Here is an 18,832-nt window from a genome sequence, read left to right as displayed (position 1 = left end):
TTTCTTTCACATCCAAAACTACGTCTCTCATTTGCTGGGCTAATTTGGATGGCATACTTGGGAGGCCGTTTAACACACGGCAATTAAGCAAGATGAGGCCAGGCAAAATTATGCCATTAAAAATTAATGTTTACAAGGAGAAAAAAAAACAATAAGGTGCAGACATTTAAAAATAATACTAACAGTAATATTAATAAAAACAATTGCAGTTCCCAGCTTGTTTAAATATTGAAAGAACACTAGATTGTCATTCATTTTTTTCCAAGCTATTTTATTTATTTATGTTTTGCTTACGACAGTGGATAGCACATGGTTATTTAATCAAAATGATAATCAAAAATAATATTTCATGATTATGGTATTATATTTTTACAATTATAGTATATTACATGCAATAATCGCAGTACATACAGTAATATACTACCCATTTTCATTATTTATATGCATATTTTTCATTTCATTACATTTATACATATTTTAATGTATTTTTTATAATTATTTTATTCAGCTATACATTTTTTTTGAAAAGTGCAAATACTACATAGTCTGTTAAATCAATATGAAGTCATCAAAACAATATGTATAATTATTGTATGATTAAAAAAATATTTCCAGTACTTTTAGATGGATACTTTTACATGTCATGTCAACTACCCATATAAAAAGATTATTCATACAACAAGCAAACTAATAACAAATCACAATTCATTCAAAATCTTTAAAACAAGTCGAAATCTTTTGAATCTTCTTATTTAAAATATAAACTTATTTTGTTTGCAGTGGATCTTTGGCTAGGCTTGCGCAGACTTCAGTGCATAAACTCAACTTTAAATGTGGAATGTAATATTAAAAAAGAAAAGAGATGAAAAAAAAAAACGTGAGGCAAAATAAATTGGATGCACATAAAACATTCATCACCCTCGCTCTACCTAATGGAGTTGATGTTTTAAATGTTGGCCCAACTTTTTGGTCACTGCTAATAAAATTTGTTTCCAAAGCACAGCAAAGGACATTATGGATTTTTTTAATTGATTTTTTAAAACATGCAAAGAAATCATTAAAATAATGTGAATAGGTCCAAAAAAAAAAAAAAATAATGCATGAGGAAACCATCAAAAAGACTGGAGAAAGTTGTTGACTCCCCCCTCACACATACATGCATCCACCTCCTCCATTTTCACTGTCAGAGCTGCTGTCTTTCTTTGCTCTCTCCCTCCAGAGGAAGAATGAAATAAAGCAAAGCTCATTACCTCTTTCTTTCACAGCTCCTCCAGGCCCCGGCACTGAAACAACTGCCCCCGCAACACACAAACTTCACACACGACATGCACATGCACCTCGCAAACATACACATGCTGCAGAGTAAAGAGCCTGTGAGGGCCTCACAGCTGCATTTCTGAAAGGACTCATGCTGAAAACATTCAATAAAGATTTGGATCATTAAAACATGATAGCATAAATTAAATATGAAAGCAAACTGTGTTACAAAAAAAGAAAAATAAGAGCTAATAATTTAAAAATAACATTTCTATGTATAAAAAAAACAACTTGTGCCAATTGATGGTGAGCACTTGCCTGACATGCCTTTTATTTTTAAAGCTTAAAAAGGCTGATAAATTTAAACAAACACACAGTTAAATTGTTTACATTTATTAGCCTTTTTAACTTTTTTTTTTGAACAAAAATGAACAAAACCCTTCAATGACTCAAACTGACATCCTGCCTACAGTAATGTACGGAAAATGACATGGTTACAAAACCATGTAATAAGCTTTACTTTTTATGAGGGCTAAAGTGTAAACCCCCCCGATCTTTCTCTTTAACTTTAGCTTTGACTTTGAGAGGAGCTCATCCTGGGCTTCCGTGTGGGCAGCCCGAAGCCTCAGGTGGGACCTTTGACCTGGGGAGAGCAGCAGTTGGAGCAGGCAATCCATCATGGAGCCGCGGCTGTCAGGACGAGCGCTCGGCCGCGTGTGTGTCTGTCACCGCGGCTGCTTAAAGGCAATCATGTCAATCTGGATGGCACTGCTCAGACGGAGCGAGAGCGATGGGAGGTGGCAGGGAAGGCACACTCAGCAGACGGCACTAGAGGGCTGGGTTTGGCTGCTTAAAATGCGTGTGGAAACATGTATATTTATAATATGTGCAGGATATCTTTGTAAAGCCCTCTCGTGTGTCTATCCACTGACCTGTCTGTCAGTCAGAGCTGGTCATTGCGGATGAATCGATTGCCCTCTGAGTGCTTGCCGTAGTAGACATAACGGCACTTGGTGAAAACCCCTGAAAGTAAGAGAGAAGAGCATGTCAAAATGACATTTAACTACAACGTCAAAGTGACTTCATGTGAATTCTGCGCTGAAACGATCAGATGCTGTAACCCTCAAGTTGAAATATTGCGATTATAATAAGACAAAAATATTAATAGCACATTAAATATTATTTTCAGTTTGATGTTTAAATACATCATCTAATTGTATGAGAAGTGATTATGGAAAAATATTCAACATCACAACTTGCACACAACAGAAATCCACCATGATTCATGTTTCATTATGTTTATTTTATTATCATCAATACACTTTTGTCAATTGTTTATATTGATTTAGTTTAGAAGTGTGTGTGTGTGTAGGCCTATATATATATATATATATATATAGATTTGTCACAGTTTACTTTATTTTGCTATCCTCACTTACATAAATGAACTAGTGTCCTGCACCCACTAGTAAAAAAATATAAAAAATTATATGTGGTGTCTGAATTATTTTTGGTTTGACTGTACACACACACACACGCACGCACACACACACGCACGCGCACACGCACGCACGCACGCACGCACGCACACACACACACACAAACACAAACAAACAAACAGACATAAGCAACATTACTGTACTGTATATATAATTGCTTTTTGATATACTGCAGTACTTTGTGGTAAAATAGTGATAAATATTAACTATTTCTTCCTTTATATCTTCATATTGGTTGAAAACAAGAGATATTAAAAAAGTTATTTTTAAAATTGCATTTATTATTTTTACACAGATAGATAGATAGATAGATAGATAGATAGAATAATGTGTTATGACTACGAATCTATGAATGACAAAAAATGTTACAGTTCTCTGTTACTGTTTATCCATCAGAAAGCGGTTTGTCAGTAAAGTACACACTGCTGCAAAAAAAAAAATAAAAATCAGAATGTGTCTCCAGAGTCTGTCATTTCTCACTCAAATTTCTGGCATGAAAGGTGTGTCGGGGGAGACAGTGCATCCGTCTAAAGTCTGAGAACACCAGAGAGACAACATTTAGCCTGAGGGCATTGTCTAGACAATAACAAGCCAAGAGATTGCTTTCTTCAGAAAGAGAGAGAGCGAGAGAGAGAGAGAGAGAGAGAGAGAGAGAGAGAGAGAGATGAAAAGACAGTAAGGGTGAAGATCAACAGTGAGCTCATCGTACTGATTTACTGATCAACAGTGTTTGATAAGGTGAGCATTAACTTAATTCATTGTCCAGACACTCTGACGGAGTGTGTAAGAGACACTGTGACAGAGCATTAACACTCCTGGTGAGCGTGATTTGACCAAGTAGAACATCATTCCAATCAACCAATCAGAATCGAGAGATAACTTTTCAGGAAATGTCAGTTTTAGGCTTACAATCAGGATTAGGTGCTTGTACACCCTTGTTAATCAGCTATCATTTCACACTGTTTTTAGGAATAAATTATGGGTAGGGTTAGGTTTAGGGGTAGGGATTGGGTTAAGTCTGTATTTTTGGACAGTTATGTTGATCCAGGATCAACAAAAGATGTTGATCCAGGAACATGTCTTACTTGGCAAAATCACGGCGACCAACACTCCTACAGGACAAGAACACACATGGCTGTTTTAATATGATCCACTGTGTGAAGCTGCCACTCACTGTTGTAGATCATCTCCACTCATTCATTAAAACAAATGAACGTTATGATAGAAAAGAGCAATACAGAAGGAATTTGTCTACTTACAGTGTATCAATACAGGCCTTATCAAGTACTGCTGCAGTAAACGCTACAGTGATGCTATCACAAGAAAATACTACATGAATACTCATTTTTGATATATAACATGATAATAATTTTTTGATATATAACATGATAATGAATCATTACTATATTCCTGCATCATATTTTTTTACACAAGATACTACACAGAATTTATAAAAACAATATATTACTATTGTATCAAAGTTTGAGTGGTTTCTAGGACAATGCTAGGTTGCTAAGGTGTTTGGGTGGTTGCTAGGGTGTTGTGAGATGATTGCTAGCACATTGCTAGGGTGCTCTGGTGGTCCCTAAGATGTTGTTAGATGGCTGCTAGGATGCTGCTAGACAGTTGCTAAGGTGTTCTAAGGAGTATTTGTTGCTAGGTAGTTGGTGCTGTGGTATTCTAAGTGTTAGTAATTGGGGTGGTAGTAATTGCTAAGTAATAGATAGTAATTGCTAGGCATTTGCTAGAGTGTTCTGTGTGGTTGCTAGGGTGTTGCAAGGAAACTGCTAGTTATGTCTGGCTGGTCGCTAAGTTGTTTTTAGATGGTTGCTAGGACGTTGTTAACAGTTGCTAAGGTGTTCAGAATATTTCTCAGCATGTCGCTAGGTAGCTGCTGCTTGCTATGTGGTAGCAAAGGCATTGCTAGGCAGTTGCTGGGTGGCTACTAGGGTATTGATAGGGATTTATGGGTGGACCCTAAGATGTTGTTAGGTGATTGGTAGGACGTTGTTAGTTGCTAAGATGCTCTGAATATTTGTGAACGTTGCTAGGTACTCGGTATTATAATATTCTGGGTGGTAGTAAAGACATTGCTAGAGTGTTCTTGGTGGTTGCTAGGGTGATGCCAGGAATGTCTAATTATTAATTGTTGGATGTGGCTAACAGTTGCTAAGGTGTTCTAAGGAGTATTTGTTGCTAGGTAGTTGGTGCTATGGTATTCTGTGTAGTAGTAAAGGTATTGCTAGGCAGTTGCTAGGGCATTGCTTGGGATGTATGGGTGGTCGCTAAGATGACATCAGATGATGTTGCTTAGCAATGTTTTTCTAAGTATTTGTTGCTGGTGGTTGCTAGGGAGTTCTGAGTGGTGCCTAAGTTGTTAGAGAGTTGTAAAGGTGCTAGTGGTGTTGCTATGGTGCTCAACCAAAATAATCATTATCAAGCAGTGACTAATGCAACATTAGTGAGGATTAATAGGGCTTTCTCCTCGCGAGCTTTGAGACTGGTCATAACTCATTGAGAGTGTGACTCTGTTCACTTCTCTCATACATCAACAATATACGTCCTGGCAAAACATATGCCAGAGTTAGGAAGAAGAATGCAGCACTTGTATTGTTTACATCTTCCTTCTGCTTGGCTGAAAATGTTAGTTGACTGAGAGGCCTATATGTGATGTGTGGAGACAGCCCAGTCTGAGTGTGTTAAAGACAGGATCATTTTGACATGCCAGCGACTGAGAGACAGAGAGAGAGAAATAGAGGCGCTTGATGGATGTGGCAGACTGCAGCTAGGTGTCAGCGCTTTAGTAAATGAGGCAAGGACAAGTGGCATTAATGCTGTCAATGATCTCCTGACAGGAAAACAGATACCATGCTCGCCACCGTTTTTAAATAGACATCAAGTGCATTAATGACAAAAAAGGGCAGGCTTCAAACAAAGCGGCTGAGCGATGGGTGAGCTGCGGCAGTGCTCCGAGCGCGCAACTAACATAATCCGAGAAGACACTGTCAGAGCAGCAGAGAGACGGGCCGTGGAATCGCACATACTGACAGTGAACAGAGATGAGGACAGAGATACTGGTGCCATATTAGTGCCAAGCATATTCCAACACCAGTCTGGATGCTAACCGAATCTGACACTTTCCTTCTCCCATTGCTTCAAAGTAGCCGCTCCTCCCCTTCCCCCACCGCAAGCGATAGGGAACCAGCCTTCTCCGACGTGTCACTCCAGTCCTGCGCTCTCCTTCCTCGGCGAGTTAGTGGCGGGCCAGCTCGTGTCAGCCCGAAGGCCCGGGGACAAACTCAGTCAATCTAAATTTGGACTTTTGTAGCCGAGCGACACTCATTTTCCTTGCCATCCTCGCAAGTTGAGGTGATCCAAACTGTGAAGTGTGAGGAGATGTCTGTTCGCATCAGATCAGAGCCCCTCGCTCTGTGGACGGGTATGGGGGGGCAGCGGACAGCTCTGCCAGCGCAAGTACTTGTTCTGAGGGGGTGACAGGGTTTTTGCACTCCAGCTGCTGCAGTTGCCCTGGGGATCGAGGTACTGCTGCTGGATCCCTGTATGCTCATTCTGACTATCAGAGCGATTTGAGAGGAGATTCTTGTACACTTCACCTCACCAGGGAATAAGACTAGCACCCAACTGCAGCACAATCATCCTGAACGCTGCAGCACCCCTTCAGTGAGAGTGAGAGAGATCACAGAGCACCAGCAAATATATTCATGGGTCAATGATGTCTGGATCTATAAGAAGTTATTCAAAAATGCATTTCATAAAGGAAAAGACTTCAATAAACTGCTTCTATGATAAACAAGCTTTCATTTTCTGTATTTAAAGTCCAGAAGATATGTTTGGTAAGACTTAAAGGCATAGTTCACCCAAAAATTACTTTTTTGGCTGAACTATTTTTTCTAACTCTCAATTTTGTCTAACTCTCAAGTTGTTCCAAACCTGTATTCATCTGTATTTCATCTGTTGATCACAAAAGAAGATATTTTGAAGAATGTTGGTAACCAAACAGTTGCTGGTAGCCACTGACTTACATATATGGAAAAACAAAACAAAACAAAAAAACACTATGGAAGACAATGGCTACCAGCAGCTGTTTTATTATCAACATTCTCCAAAATATCTTCTTTTGTGTTCAGCAGACAAAATAAATTCATACAGGTTTGGAACAACATGAGGGTGAGTAAATGACAAAATTGTAATTTTGGGGTTAACTATTCCTTTAAAATAAATGAAAGTAAAGTAAAGTAAAGTAAAGTAAAGTAAAGTAAAGTAAAGTAAGAAAATAAATAAGTAGGTGGTGTAACTGTAATAAAGAAAAATGTCTTGTTAAAAGTAGTTCGGCATTATATAGTTTCTTGAAAAAAGTGAAAGTTTTTTCTTTAAATATATTATTAATATTTAAAAGCCTTATAGCCTGATTAAAAAAAAATATAATACTATTATTATTATTATTATTAACAACAACACTTTTTTACATTTTAATAATACAAATTATAACATTAATAATAAATGATGAAAAATATAATTTTTGAATAATTTTTTATATCTTAAAAAAAGGTATTTCGGGGGAAGTAAATAAATATTTCAAAAACAAAATAATTCTAAATAAATGTTGATACATTTCAGTTAAGTTTAGCAAGTGTATTCAAGGTGGAAGGAAAAGATTTTAAAGATTTTTACAGTTACGCCATGACATTTAAAAGTTATTAAATTGTTACTTATGTTAATTATGTTAAAAAATGTTACTGTATAAACTAATGAATATATATAAAATATATAATTTTCTCCTCATCATTTCAGGCATTTTTATTAGTCATTGACCCTACATATGAGTGCCTGGAACAGTGTCTCATGGTTTAAATCTAGTGATAGAGAATGCACATGATTAATGAAGTGTGGCTCAGTTCAGTGTCTGGTGACGACTGGAGCTGTAATATTGATCTGAAGCAGCATGACTGCTTCCTCACATGTTCAAGCGCTTAAAGCAGCGGTCTGCAAATGGCACAGGTCTGGGAGATGTCCATCCTTTCCCCCTGCAGGCTGACTTCTTTAAACAAACCTCTGTGGGGAGCAGAGAGGAAAACACACATGGGCCTGCCAGGGACGGGGGAGCATGTTTAGGGTGACGAGTGATATAATACAGCACACTGCAAATTTTGCACACTGCAGCCAACTTCCACAGCTGGACACTCTGCTTATTACATGAGAAAAAAAAAAGGAGCGAGAGACAAAGGCAGGAGAAAAGGTAAAACGCAGAAGCAGCTATTTCTTACATAACCTGTTAGTGGAAAGCAGAGTCCAACTTGAACCCATGGGGACAGCTGATGAGCTGATAGCTAATATGAAAAAACACTGTTAGGGCCTGGCCTTCTCTTTATTCCAGACACTCACACACAGCCATTACAGTGACAGATTCAAATTTTTCGGGAAGCTAATGTTTCCATGCTGCATATTCTGGCAGGGAAAAGGTTGAAAGCATTGTTCCCGTCCTGTCATACCTGGATGTTTGGAGAGGAGGAGGTTGTCTTTATGTGAGATCGAGGTGAAGACAGGAACGACACACTCACAGCTTATTACAAACAACACGAGCCCTCCACAGCCTCTCCATGGCCTGCTATCACAGCACCTGACATCTTGGAAATCTGCTGTCTTTGCTTTTCTTCCTCTGGCAAAACTCCAGTGAAATTATAATAGCTAACATTTATCACACCGCCACTTAAAAAGTGTCAGGAGGAGCAATGTGAAAAATGCATAAGACTTATACACAGTACAAGCTTGTTTCACTACTAGCACTACAACTAGTTCAGGTACTAGTTACAGTGTTTCCTGCATCTCTGCAGTGTCACCGCTGAATCTACAGTGCCAGGAAAAATACATAATTTCAGTAGAATGTTATGATACAGAAAGCTAAGGCGCTGCAAAACAATACAAAGATAACAAATAGACAATATGTCTATCATATGCCTTACTTAACAGTGTTTTCAAAATCAAATTTAAAACTTTTTTCAGTCATTGACAGATAAAATTAACCATGTTCATACAAAACAAACCCATACAATTTGAAAACAAATCCTGTATCTCAGATTTTTACTTTGTTAAATAGTCTAGGGCAGTGGTTCCCAACCCTGGTCCTTGAGGCACCCCAACACTGCACGTTTTGCATGTCTCCTTAATCAAACACACCTGATTCAGACCATCAGCTCATTAGTAGAGACTTTATGACCTGAAATTGGTGTGTCAGAGAAAGGAGACATGCAAAATGTGCAGTGTTGGGGTGCCTCAAGGACCAGGGTTGGGAACCACTGGTCTAGGGCACACATTCAACCGAAAAAAAATAAAATGCTGATTGCTGATACTATAATAATGTGTAAAGACAGGCAATTAAAAAAATATTTTGTCTAGTAAAATACTAGTGAAATGTATATTGTGTCACCAAACTACCAACAGAAAAGAAAAAAATAAATACTGAGACTATTTTGAAATGTCTATGCTTTACTACTTCCAGCTGCTTATTCAAAAAGATGAGTGAGATAAAATATGCACTTTTACATTCGTCTACAACATATTGCAATATAAAAACAAAGTAAACAGTCATAATTCATCAACAGTATATCATAAATAAACATTTGGCATAAATGTGCAGCCTTTATTAATTGTGAACTGCTCTGAAAGTATGAGACTATATAATGTGCAACAGCATTTTTCCTTTGAATGTGCAGCACTCACATTTATTTAATAAAATCATAGTCTTTTGAAATTCAATAATCACTTTAGGCCTTTTCAAAATTCTATGCACAAATTTAAGGACCTGTTAAAATAATATGTAAGACGTTTTATAGCCTTAACATTTGATTAAACAATTAAAAACATAAGATCCTGATAAAGCAAACACAAAGGAAAAACCAGTACTTCAGTGCACAAATCTCAGCCAGGTGTTTTAATAAATCAAACTACTCACGAACTCAGAAGTTGTGATCTTAAAATTGAGGCACCCCTTAGGCCAAACATATAATAATAATTATTATTATTTTATCTGTAAAACTATTTAATGACAAAAAAATACACTAAAAAGATGTAGAAACTACTTTAAGAACTGAAAAAAAAAATCCTTGAATCTGTTGAGCTCCTCTAAACGAGGAAAAACTAATTCATCAACTGGCCGCTCAAGTGATCTGCATACAATCAGCTTCTCTCTTCTCGAAAGCCATCAATATGTCAAGGAAAGACATATCCGAAGGATGTAGCTCTTAACATCAAGGTTATCTATTCTCTGCTCCCTCTTTCTCAGTGTTTTCCTGTGCTATCCCTGTATCCCATGCTCTCATCAGCCCTGCAATCAATCAGGGTAATAATGTTGTGGGAAAAAATCAATTAACAATGCAATTAAACTTTCCTTATTATCTCACAAGCTTGCAATAATACCTGAAGGGAAGACGGATGGACATCCGTGAGAGTGCACGAGAGGGTGAGTTATGGCTGTGAGCAGCTGTAGCCGTGAGCTTGTGCTATTATATGAGCCTCAATATATCTGCCTGAGACCCTTTATCAGTCTGCAGCAACATCCTGTGATGGAGTCCTCATTATCTGGCCTAAAACAACTGCTTCTGACTTACAGCCGTTGGGCTAATATGTAATCAGGTTATGTTTTTCAGGTAATGCATTACTTGTCAAATTTACACTATAATGCATCCAAGTGCTTCTGTGGAATTTAGCTGTACGTGCTTTTTGCACCAGAAAAAATAACAGGATATGTGCTTCAGTGGTGCATTTGCTCTGTCCTGGAAATCACTGGTGTGGCCACCATAAACTTGACTGAATATCTTTTTTTCCGGTTGGGAATGAGAAAAGAAAGCAAACTATTGAGACAATCTTTTGTTGAAACATTCAGAGACTTTTTTCCCCCCCTGCATTTGCGATTCTTGTGCAAATACATGTATGCTGCAATAAAAGGTCAAGAGGTACATTTGTATTGGATATATATAAATTGTCTGCAAATATAGCATAGCACTGAATGAGATAGTTTATTATAATATGATACTTTTAAAAGTATTGCTCTCCAACACTGCAGACCTACACCAACACAGAAAGGCCTCAAGACTCTCCCTGACATGTAAATAGCATCTGAATTATCATCTTTTAAACACTTGTGTGGAAAATGTGCTAATGCTAATGATAATTCATCGCATTAAATGTCACAGTTCACTGATTTTGTCCACATATCTTTAGCGTTGTTATTGGAGACAACTGCTATAAAGTCGAAGCTGTATTTTATATGATTTTCACAGCGACGTCTGTTAACCAAAATAAGAAACTACTACTGGCCTGCCAGAAGACAGTTTTAATGGCATCCTGAAGGCAGCACTCTGCATGTTACTGCATTCACTTAGAGTTCAAAGACACAGATAATAAATATGTGCAAACCAGATGAGATTAATATCCACATGCACTGCCAAAGAACAGCTGTGTTCGCCTGCCTCCGCACCGAGCAAGAGACGCTTAATGTCCAGAGAAAAGAAAGAAAGAAGAGAATGTTGGAGGATATTAAATTAGTACCCTGGATAATGTCACTTATTCAATCAAAAGGGAGGCTGAAGTTGTGATGGTGTATTGGGCCGCAGTTCAAATGGAGCCATATGCAGCTGATGTGGACTGGCTTTAAGCCCAAATCCTGCGATGAATCACAAACTACTGACCACTCCTGACACACACACAGATGTGTGGCATTGGAAAAATGAGGCTGGTTTTCATCAGCGGAAGAAAAAGAGAAAAGCTGGAGACACAGAGATGTCTCGCTGAAGTATGGGTCAAGAATCAGAGGCATTGAAAGTTAAGAAAAGGGCTTGTTGTTTTTGGGGAAAGATTTGCTTGTTTGCACAATGCGACTGAGCTTTGAAATAGCATAAACAGTTTAGCATCTATACTTTACTCTGGAAAAAAAACTCAAGCAACCTCGTTCTGCATCTGCTAAAATGTGGGAGTTTCTACACAAAGCAACAGAGTAAAAGTAGTCTTGAGTGTGTCTTTGAGGATGTCAATCTTCTGATGGGAGCAACCGAGGGAAGCTAAATTCATAACTTACAGAGTTAAACTGACATTTGTTCTCATGCAATAAAAAATATTTAGTCCATTAAACATAAATACCTGTCATTATGATGCATGCACTGGATGCAAGCCTCCCCATTCCCCACTGATGTTTATTATAGCCAAACAACTGCAGCGCCTGCATGTTTTCAACTTTAGCGTATTGACTAAACTTTTAAATGGTTGCCATATAACCCAGGGACATCAGGAAGATTAATTTGCGTCAGTGTTCATCTGTAATTCATTAGCCATTTATACCCCACATCCACATGGGCTATCAAGAAAATGCGGGCCATTTTTCACTCGAGCTCAGGCTTGGGAATGGGAACTGAAAATTGCACTGCATACAAATAAGACTGGTGGCTTTGGGAAAGAGAAAGCAGCTAAAAGTGCTACCAAAGCTAAAAGCACATAATTGAACCAGTATTCCTAATGAAACCAATGCTTCCTCCATGACAGTGGCTTGTAAGAGTACTACTAGTATATTAATTTTAGTATAGGAATATATAAACTATATACTATATACACAAAGTATATAGTAAGAACTATAAACTTCCATATAAATGGTTGAACAATTGGAATAACTTTCCTATGCTTTATCATCATACTCTATGTTGTACACATCCTATTATCTGATAAGAATGTTTTTTTTTGTTTGTTTTGTTTTTTGCATTTTTAAAAACTCAAACTCCTCATGAAATGTTGGGCGAACATGGTCTGATTTGTGTATATGACCTATTCACAGCATTATGCGCAGTGATGAGCATAACTAGTGTTGAGGAGTAAGTAGCAATAACTAAAAGTAATAACTAAAAGCAGCAATCAGCTAACTAGTATTTTCAGTATTGTGACAGTAGTTCAGCTGTTTTAAAATAGTGCAGGTTTTCCAAGTAATGAGCTACTGTACTTTTTCCAACGAACAAATGCTGTTTTTAATGTCATATTGTTTGCTCACACAGTTTTACTGCCGAGTGAGCTGGGGTGACAAACAAACACGCTCTCCTAAATTGTCCTTTCTATATTTAGCAGTGGAAAGTCTTTATTCATTGATTAATTCCAGAGAATCAGTTAATAACCAGATTAATTCAACAACAATAACATGGTATTTTAGGTATTTTTTTATATATAGTCGAAGATGTAGTTCAATGCTGCTTAGTAATAATTTAACTTAATTGTAGCTTTAACAAGCTAGTTTCAATGTAGCTTCCCAACACTGATAATACTATATTTCTTGTTCATTTCCACTCAATGATGAGAACATCTGTTGTAAAACCATAATACTTTATATATATGCCTAACTTGCTCTGCTCTGACAATATCAGTTAGTGTGTTTAAAGAAGCTATGATAATGCTACAGACGACTCTATAATCATCCTCAGAAGGCTGGATTCTTGTGTATATAATGGGCCAAAGACTAAGGATGGTCTTCCTGTCTGTACTTTCACTGTATCATTTGTCTGTGAGTTTTGTTACTGAAGTTGAGCCTGATACATCAGAGGTGGGTTTGCAGAAATAGAGAAATAGAGTAGAGTTTCTTTGTCCTTGCTGTCTTTAGCAAGTCTATGATATCCAACGATCTGTTGGAGTGTCTCATTCTAATAAGGAAGTGAAGTGAAATATCAGCAGCATATGAACTTATATGCACACAAATGTGAGGTTTTCCATTGTGCAAAAAGCCTAGAAGCTGTATAAAAGAACTCTTTGACATTAACTCATTTCTCAGAAGTACACTGGCTGTTTAGGAAAATCTCATAAAGCTTATCATAAAATACACTGGTCATATTTCACCTTGATATAAACATGAAAAGAAAAAGAAGGGAGAACAAATAATATTTGAATAATATATATATTTTTTTGAAACAACATGAGAACGAGAAAATTATTTGTATTTTTCATTGAACTGTCCCTTTAATGCTCCTAAAAGAGGCTTAATTTTCTATATGCTATATATATATACATACGAGAATTCCCTGAAATACACCTCTTTAAGTCAGCCCAACCTAATGCAACAAAGGTAAACCTGATAGTCAGGCATGGATGAGGTCTGGCATTGAGAAAGCGTTGAGAGATTTGCTCTAGCTAGAGGGCCTGTCAGGAGAAAGCAGCTAGTTCATGCCTCAAAAGCTCTGATCAATACTGGCTTGATTTGCCACATGATTTTTTTTCCAACCAAGCAAAATATAATCTTGATATTTTGTTGAATTGCCCGTAGTATTCTGCACTAGAGGTCTTTCATATGACCAGAGCTGTTGATTGTACTCTGTTTCACCCTGCTAAATAACCATTAGCCATTATGCAGTTTTAATGGCTGTCCGCTCAATGGCGTTAACCTCCACATTTTCACTTTTAACAGGACACAGCACTGCAAAAGAACAAGGCCCTCATGAGATTACTACAATCAAATATTACGAATTGAAAGCGTCAGTATTCATTAATGAAGTCCTCAAATGGCTCACCTGATAAGGACCTATCATTCTTTGTATTCCAACTTATGAAGTTGAAGAGGAAATTGAATTCTGGAGGACATAAATTTTGACTGAAGAAAGAGATTATGGTAGCAGCCTAATTCAAGACTGGTGAAATTAATTTCAATGACATTTATTCTACATAGAGCAAGTGTGCGCGAGGCACACAGTGGCTCTGGGCTCTGGAGATAAGGGGAAGTCATTTGAGGTTGGGTGCTCCAGCAGTTTACAAAGCCTTAATCTCCTTGCAACAACTCGTGGTCTATTATAAGGAGACTTACACGGTGACTAACAGCCATTCGCCGCTTGAATTTCCCCCGCTGTTTGTGTCAGCACGAGGAATGGCTCTGGCGCTTCACTGTAAAATACCGATTCATACAAGTACGTATAGACATATTTACAACATAAAGATGCCACGCACTAATTATCCACTGCAGCATCTTCAAATGACCTGATTAGTCATTATGATTTAATAACCATTTGTGTCAAGGTCGTTAAGCGTGATTTGATAAGAATAAAGTAATACAGAACGAACATTTTCTGAGGCTGACTGGCTGTAGTCGTCATTAGCAAGCGCTTTCTAATTAAAAAGAAAAGCTGATAAGTCATTCAGACCTCAGTAAAATGTGAAAAGTTTGCTGATTTCGGTAATGATCCCATTAATAAGGCTGATGGGAAAGTTGCTCATTTCAAATTGAATCCGAGTGACATGATTCAATAACAGTGTGATGTTAAATTAATCACTGCAGGAAAGATCGCTGCACTTTTTAATCGCTTTGACATTGGAGGTCGGCCCGAGTTAACGAGGGTCTAAATCAGTGCTCAGTAAATATTTATTATCCATCCAAAACACCAAAAGTAGAAAAAGAGTGTGGGAAACACTGTAAGGTTATTATCAAAACAAAGCACATGAGTGCCTAATGACTGTGTGTGGGATCATTACAAAACTAATATTTCAAATGGTTGTGGCTGAAATCAAAAACAGATCTAAAAGAAGAACTAAACAGATATGTGCATTGTCTGGTAATATTTAGTAACTCTGAAATTAATCACTAGAATGTTATTAACATTTCATTATTTCTTTTTAAGAATTATTACATTACCACTTACTAAAACCAGACCATAACTCAATGTTTTTATACATTTAAATGGTTTTTAAATTTAGGCGGAAAGTAAAAAAAAAAAAAAAATTATGTATCTTCCAAAGAAACATTACAACTTAGCAATTTAAACTTTAAAACATTTTTTTAAAAACATTATGTTTCACAAAAGTGTCAAATCTCCCATACAAAATAAATAAATACATAAATAAATAAATAACCTTAAAAAACGTATTCGAGTCATCCTCCATATTCTTCTATTTATTTTTAATTGCAGTTGAACTCTAGATTTATTAATATGATTATGATTAATATGATATGACACATTTTGTATCTGGAAATACAAATAGGAAAATGTGTTTTGCCTTATCGCAGTGTGTCAGCAACACTGAGATAAAGCAAAACATCTTGTGAAAATAGAAAAATCAGGAGGTTTCATTCAAACAAATTAATATCTCGGAACATGTTTAACAGATTGATTTACAGATTAATCAAAAACATTTCCTCTGAACATAAACAAAAAAACAATGTTTTCTTCCCCGTTACACTTGCTCATGTCACAAGAATCAGCGCAGGCACGACTACGAGCAAGACAATGGAAATCTTTGATTTGAGGAAGTAGGTTTAATACATTACTAACTTTAGTGGGCAGTTGGACAGATGGGTCACGTGGCTGTGTGTTGATGCTAAATTTAATGATGACGGATGTGATAGACCTCATGCATCAGTAAGCAGTGTGGCTCCATGCTGAATGTCATTTGGAATTAAAATCAAACAGCATCCGGACACCAAACTATGGAAATGAATGGACATGTCAACATATCACAGTGCTCATTTCACTCCGAGAGAGACAACAAAAAAAGCTTATCCTGGTCACAACAATACTAATAAACATTTTTAAATGCATTTCATCTGCATAAATGTATTTACTTTTACATCAATTTTTGACACTTTTAAATCACAATTATATAATTATGACTATAGTCAATTTTACATATTGCTGTGATGTGTCATTTACATGTGTCATTAATTTTAGGGGGGTGGATATACACTGGCTACACCTCTCAAACTATCTCACTTTTTAAAACCTATAGCACAGGGAAAAACAACCATTTTGGATAAAAGCAATACACCATGCTAGTTCTCCCCATCAGCTGCTCTGCTAGGTCAACAAACAGTCTGATCTTTCCGAAGCCAACCGTCAATTACCACACAGACACATGGCCTTCTTGCTGTCTTAAATAAAGCGCCTGACACTCCCTGGAGTGACACATATCAATACCAATCTGACAGCCCCGTTGCCTCCTCAGCCACAGAAGAGACAAGCTGCACCTGCCTCACTGTGGGACATGTGTCTGCTCGCCACTTCCCCTAGAAGAGAACACGCACACAACCTCACTTTTCTTCCTGTGTTTGAGTGCCTTGTGCTATTTTCCGAAGCCCATTATTATATTCATTTCAGCATGGCGTCTGAGGGCTGTTGGTCTGGTACCTGAGGCTGCGGAGCCCGCTGTTGTACAGTGATTTGTCATGACATCCTGACAGAGAGCAGGAAGAGGGGGCATGAAAGGAAAAGAACAAGGGCTGAGTCGAGCTGCTGCTGGCCCAGGTTCAGGGTGCTGCTGGGTGCCCCTCTCGCCCCACAGCTCGCGTCCCGGAGCCTGGTGTCACTATGACGGTGAGGGGCATCAGTCAGACCAGAGCTTCATCTGACTGTAGAGGATCAATCTCCCACCTTAATGCGAGCGGACACAGTAAAATATCCTTTAACACTGTGTACCGCCCTCCCGCCCCTTTCTGAGTATCCGACTGCCTGATGATCTTCAGTGTGGCAGCTCACACTCCAAATTGCTTCTTACATTTTTTTGAGAAATACACTTTTGTATGAAATGCTATGCTAATGTAAAGGCAATTGTCCCCTTACAAAAAATGACTATGATAACCACAGTTTCTGCCAAAATTCCATTTCTACAGTTATCATAACAGTAAAAACATTAAGAATAGAGATCCTTGAAACAAAAACAAAAAAAAACACCATAGCGCAATAATGTTATCAGATGGTGGATGCACCAATATTAAAATTCATGCCAATAACGATAAGCCAATAATTGTTTTCACATCAAGGGCAATAACCAACATTTGGCTTCAAATAAAGTACTTTATTATTATTATTATTTTATTTATGCACCAAATTAAAATGCACAGATTTTTTTATTCTTTTTTATTTTTTTGCTGCTGTTGCTATTTTATATAATTAGATACAATAAAGTAATAAAACAATATTTATTTGTATAGGCAAATAAATAAATAAACCAAAGTTGAATTCTGGCATTAGTTACCATGGTCATTTATTTATTTATTTATTTAAAAAAGGGGGATGAATATCATTAAACTTTTCCAGTGATCTGATGAATTTCAAGCAGATTTCAATGACCTCACAGTACTGCACAACAGCTAAAGTCTGGTTTGAAACCTTAAATTGAAAAAATGAGTAATGAAGCCCATGAATGTAATGATAGGGACTGCGATGACTCTAATAGTATTAAACTGACAGCGGAGGCTAAATCCAACGCAAGGCTTTGAGTCGCAATTACAAAAGCACTCGTGCCTGACAGAGGCCTACAGACAGAGACCTTACACTTGCGAAGAAAGAGAAAATAATATCCTGGGGAATTATAATGGATGATCTCATGAGGTTTGGATATATGAAGGCAGGCCGGTGATGATGAGACGCTATTGTCGAAGCCCTCTCGGCCCCCTCTTAATGGATGGCTTTACAGTAAGTCTCCTCTCCCTAATTAATAAGACACATACAGTTTGCGGATGCAGGAGGAACGGAGTGGAGAAGATGAGGGGTGATTAACGACATAACACTCAAGCCGAAGAGGACGTCTCCCCCCGTGTTCATTCTCCCTCTCCTGACATCCTCGGACCGTCGTCAGTGGCCTGCACATCCCCTGACAGGTGGAATAATAACGGTCATACATCACTGCTCCCGAAAAGTCCAATAACCTAAATCTTCACTTGCCACACAGCCCGAGACTCAATTACTTTATTGACATGTAATCTTCATAAGGGGAGAAATATTGAGCATGTAAGGTCAGTCGGTTATGAAGACGTATTATCATATTATCTGCATGGGGGTTGTAGGGGCGAGGACCTGACAAAGCTAATTATAATCGTACATGTTACCAGGCTCCAAGCGCATTATGTGCTTGGCTGCACGAGTGAGTCTGGGCAGAGGAAGGGAAGGACAGGAGGCGGCTATCCAAATATAAGAAAGCCAGGATGTCCTTTTAAGGGCATCACAACTAATGAAGTCAGATATCATCCAATATATGTCCAGCACGCTAATCTCTCTCATTCATTCATACATCTATGGGGATAAAAATTCTGCTAGATAAAGAAGGGATTGCCC

At 37.6% G+C, this 18,832-nt stretch overlaps 1 protein-coding gene across 3 annotated transcripts in view; it reads right to left on the bottom strand.

The window, feature by feature from the left end:
• Nucleotides 1-1,676: 1,676 nt before the first annotated feature.
• lrmda (leucine rich melanocyte differentiation associated) overlaps nt 1,677-18,832 on the bottom strand; it is a 306,767-nt gene continuing 289,611 nt past the window's right edge. For 2 of the 3 annotated variants that reach the window (XM_016473873.1, XM_016473875.1), the window contains 2 exons: nt 2,190-2,280; nt 1,677-2,106 (listed from right to left, as the gene is read on the bottom strand). In XM_016473873.1, coding sequence (XP_016329359.1) covers nt 2,201-2,280 — 80 coding nt within the window. In that variant the 3' untranslated portion in view covers nt 1,677-2,106; nt 2,190-2,200. The remainder of the gene's footprint in view (nt 2,107-2,189; nt 2,281-18,832) is intronic. The other variant, XM_016473874.1, reaches the window with a different exon arrangement.

This window comes from Sinocyclocheilus anshuiensis, unplaced genomic scaffold (assembly GCF_001515605.1).
Source record: "Sinocyclocheilus anshuiensis isolate Anshui unplaced genomic scaffold, SAMN03320099.WGS_v1.1 scaffold536, whole genome shotgun sequence".
NCBI lineage: Eukaryota > Metazoa > Chordata > Actinopteri > Cypriniformes > Cyprinidae > Sinocyclocheilus > Sinocyclocheilus anshuiensis.
Note: the sequence above shows the minus strand (reverse complement) of the source record. Positions and strands in the feature narration are given on the sequence as shown.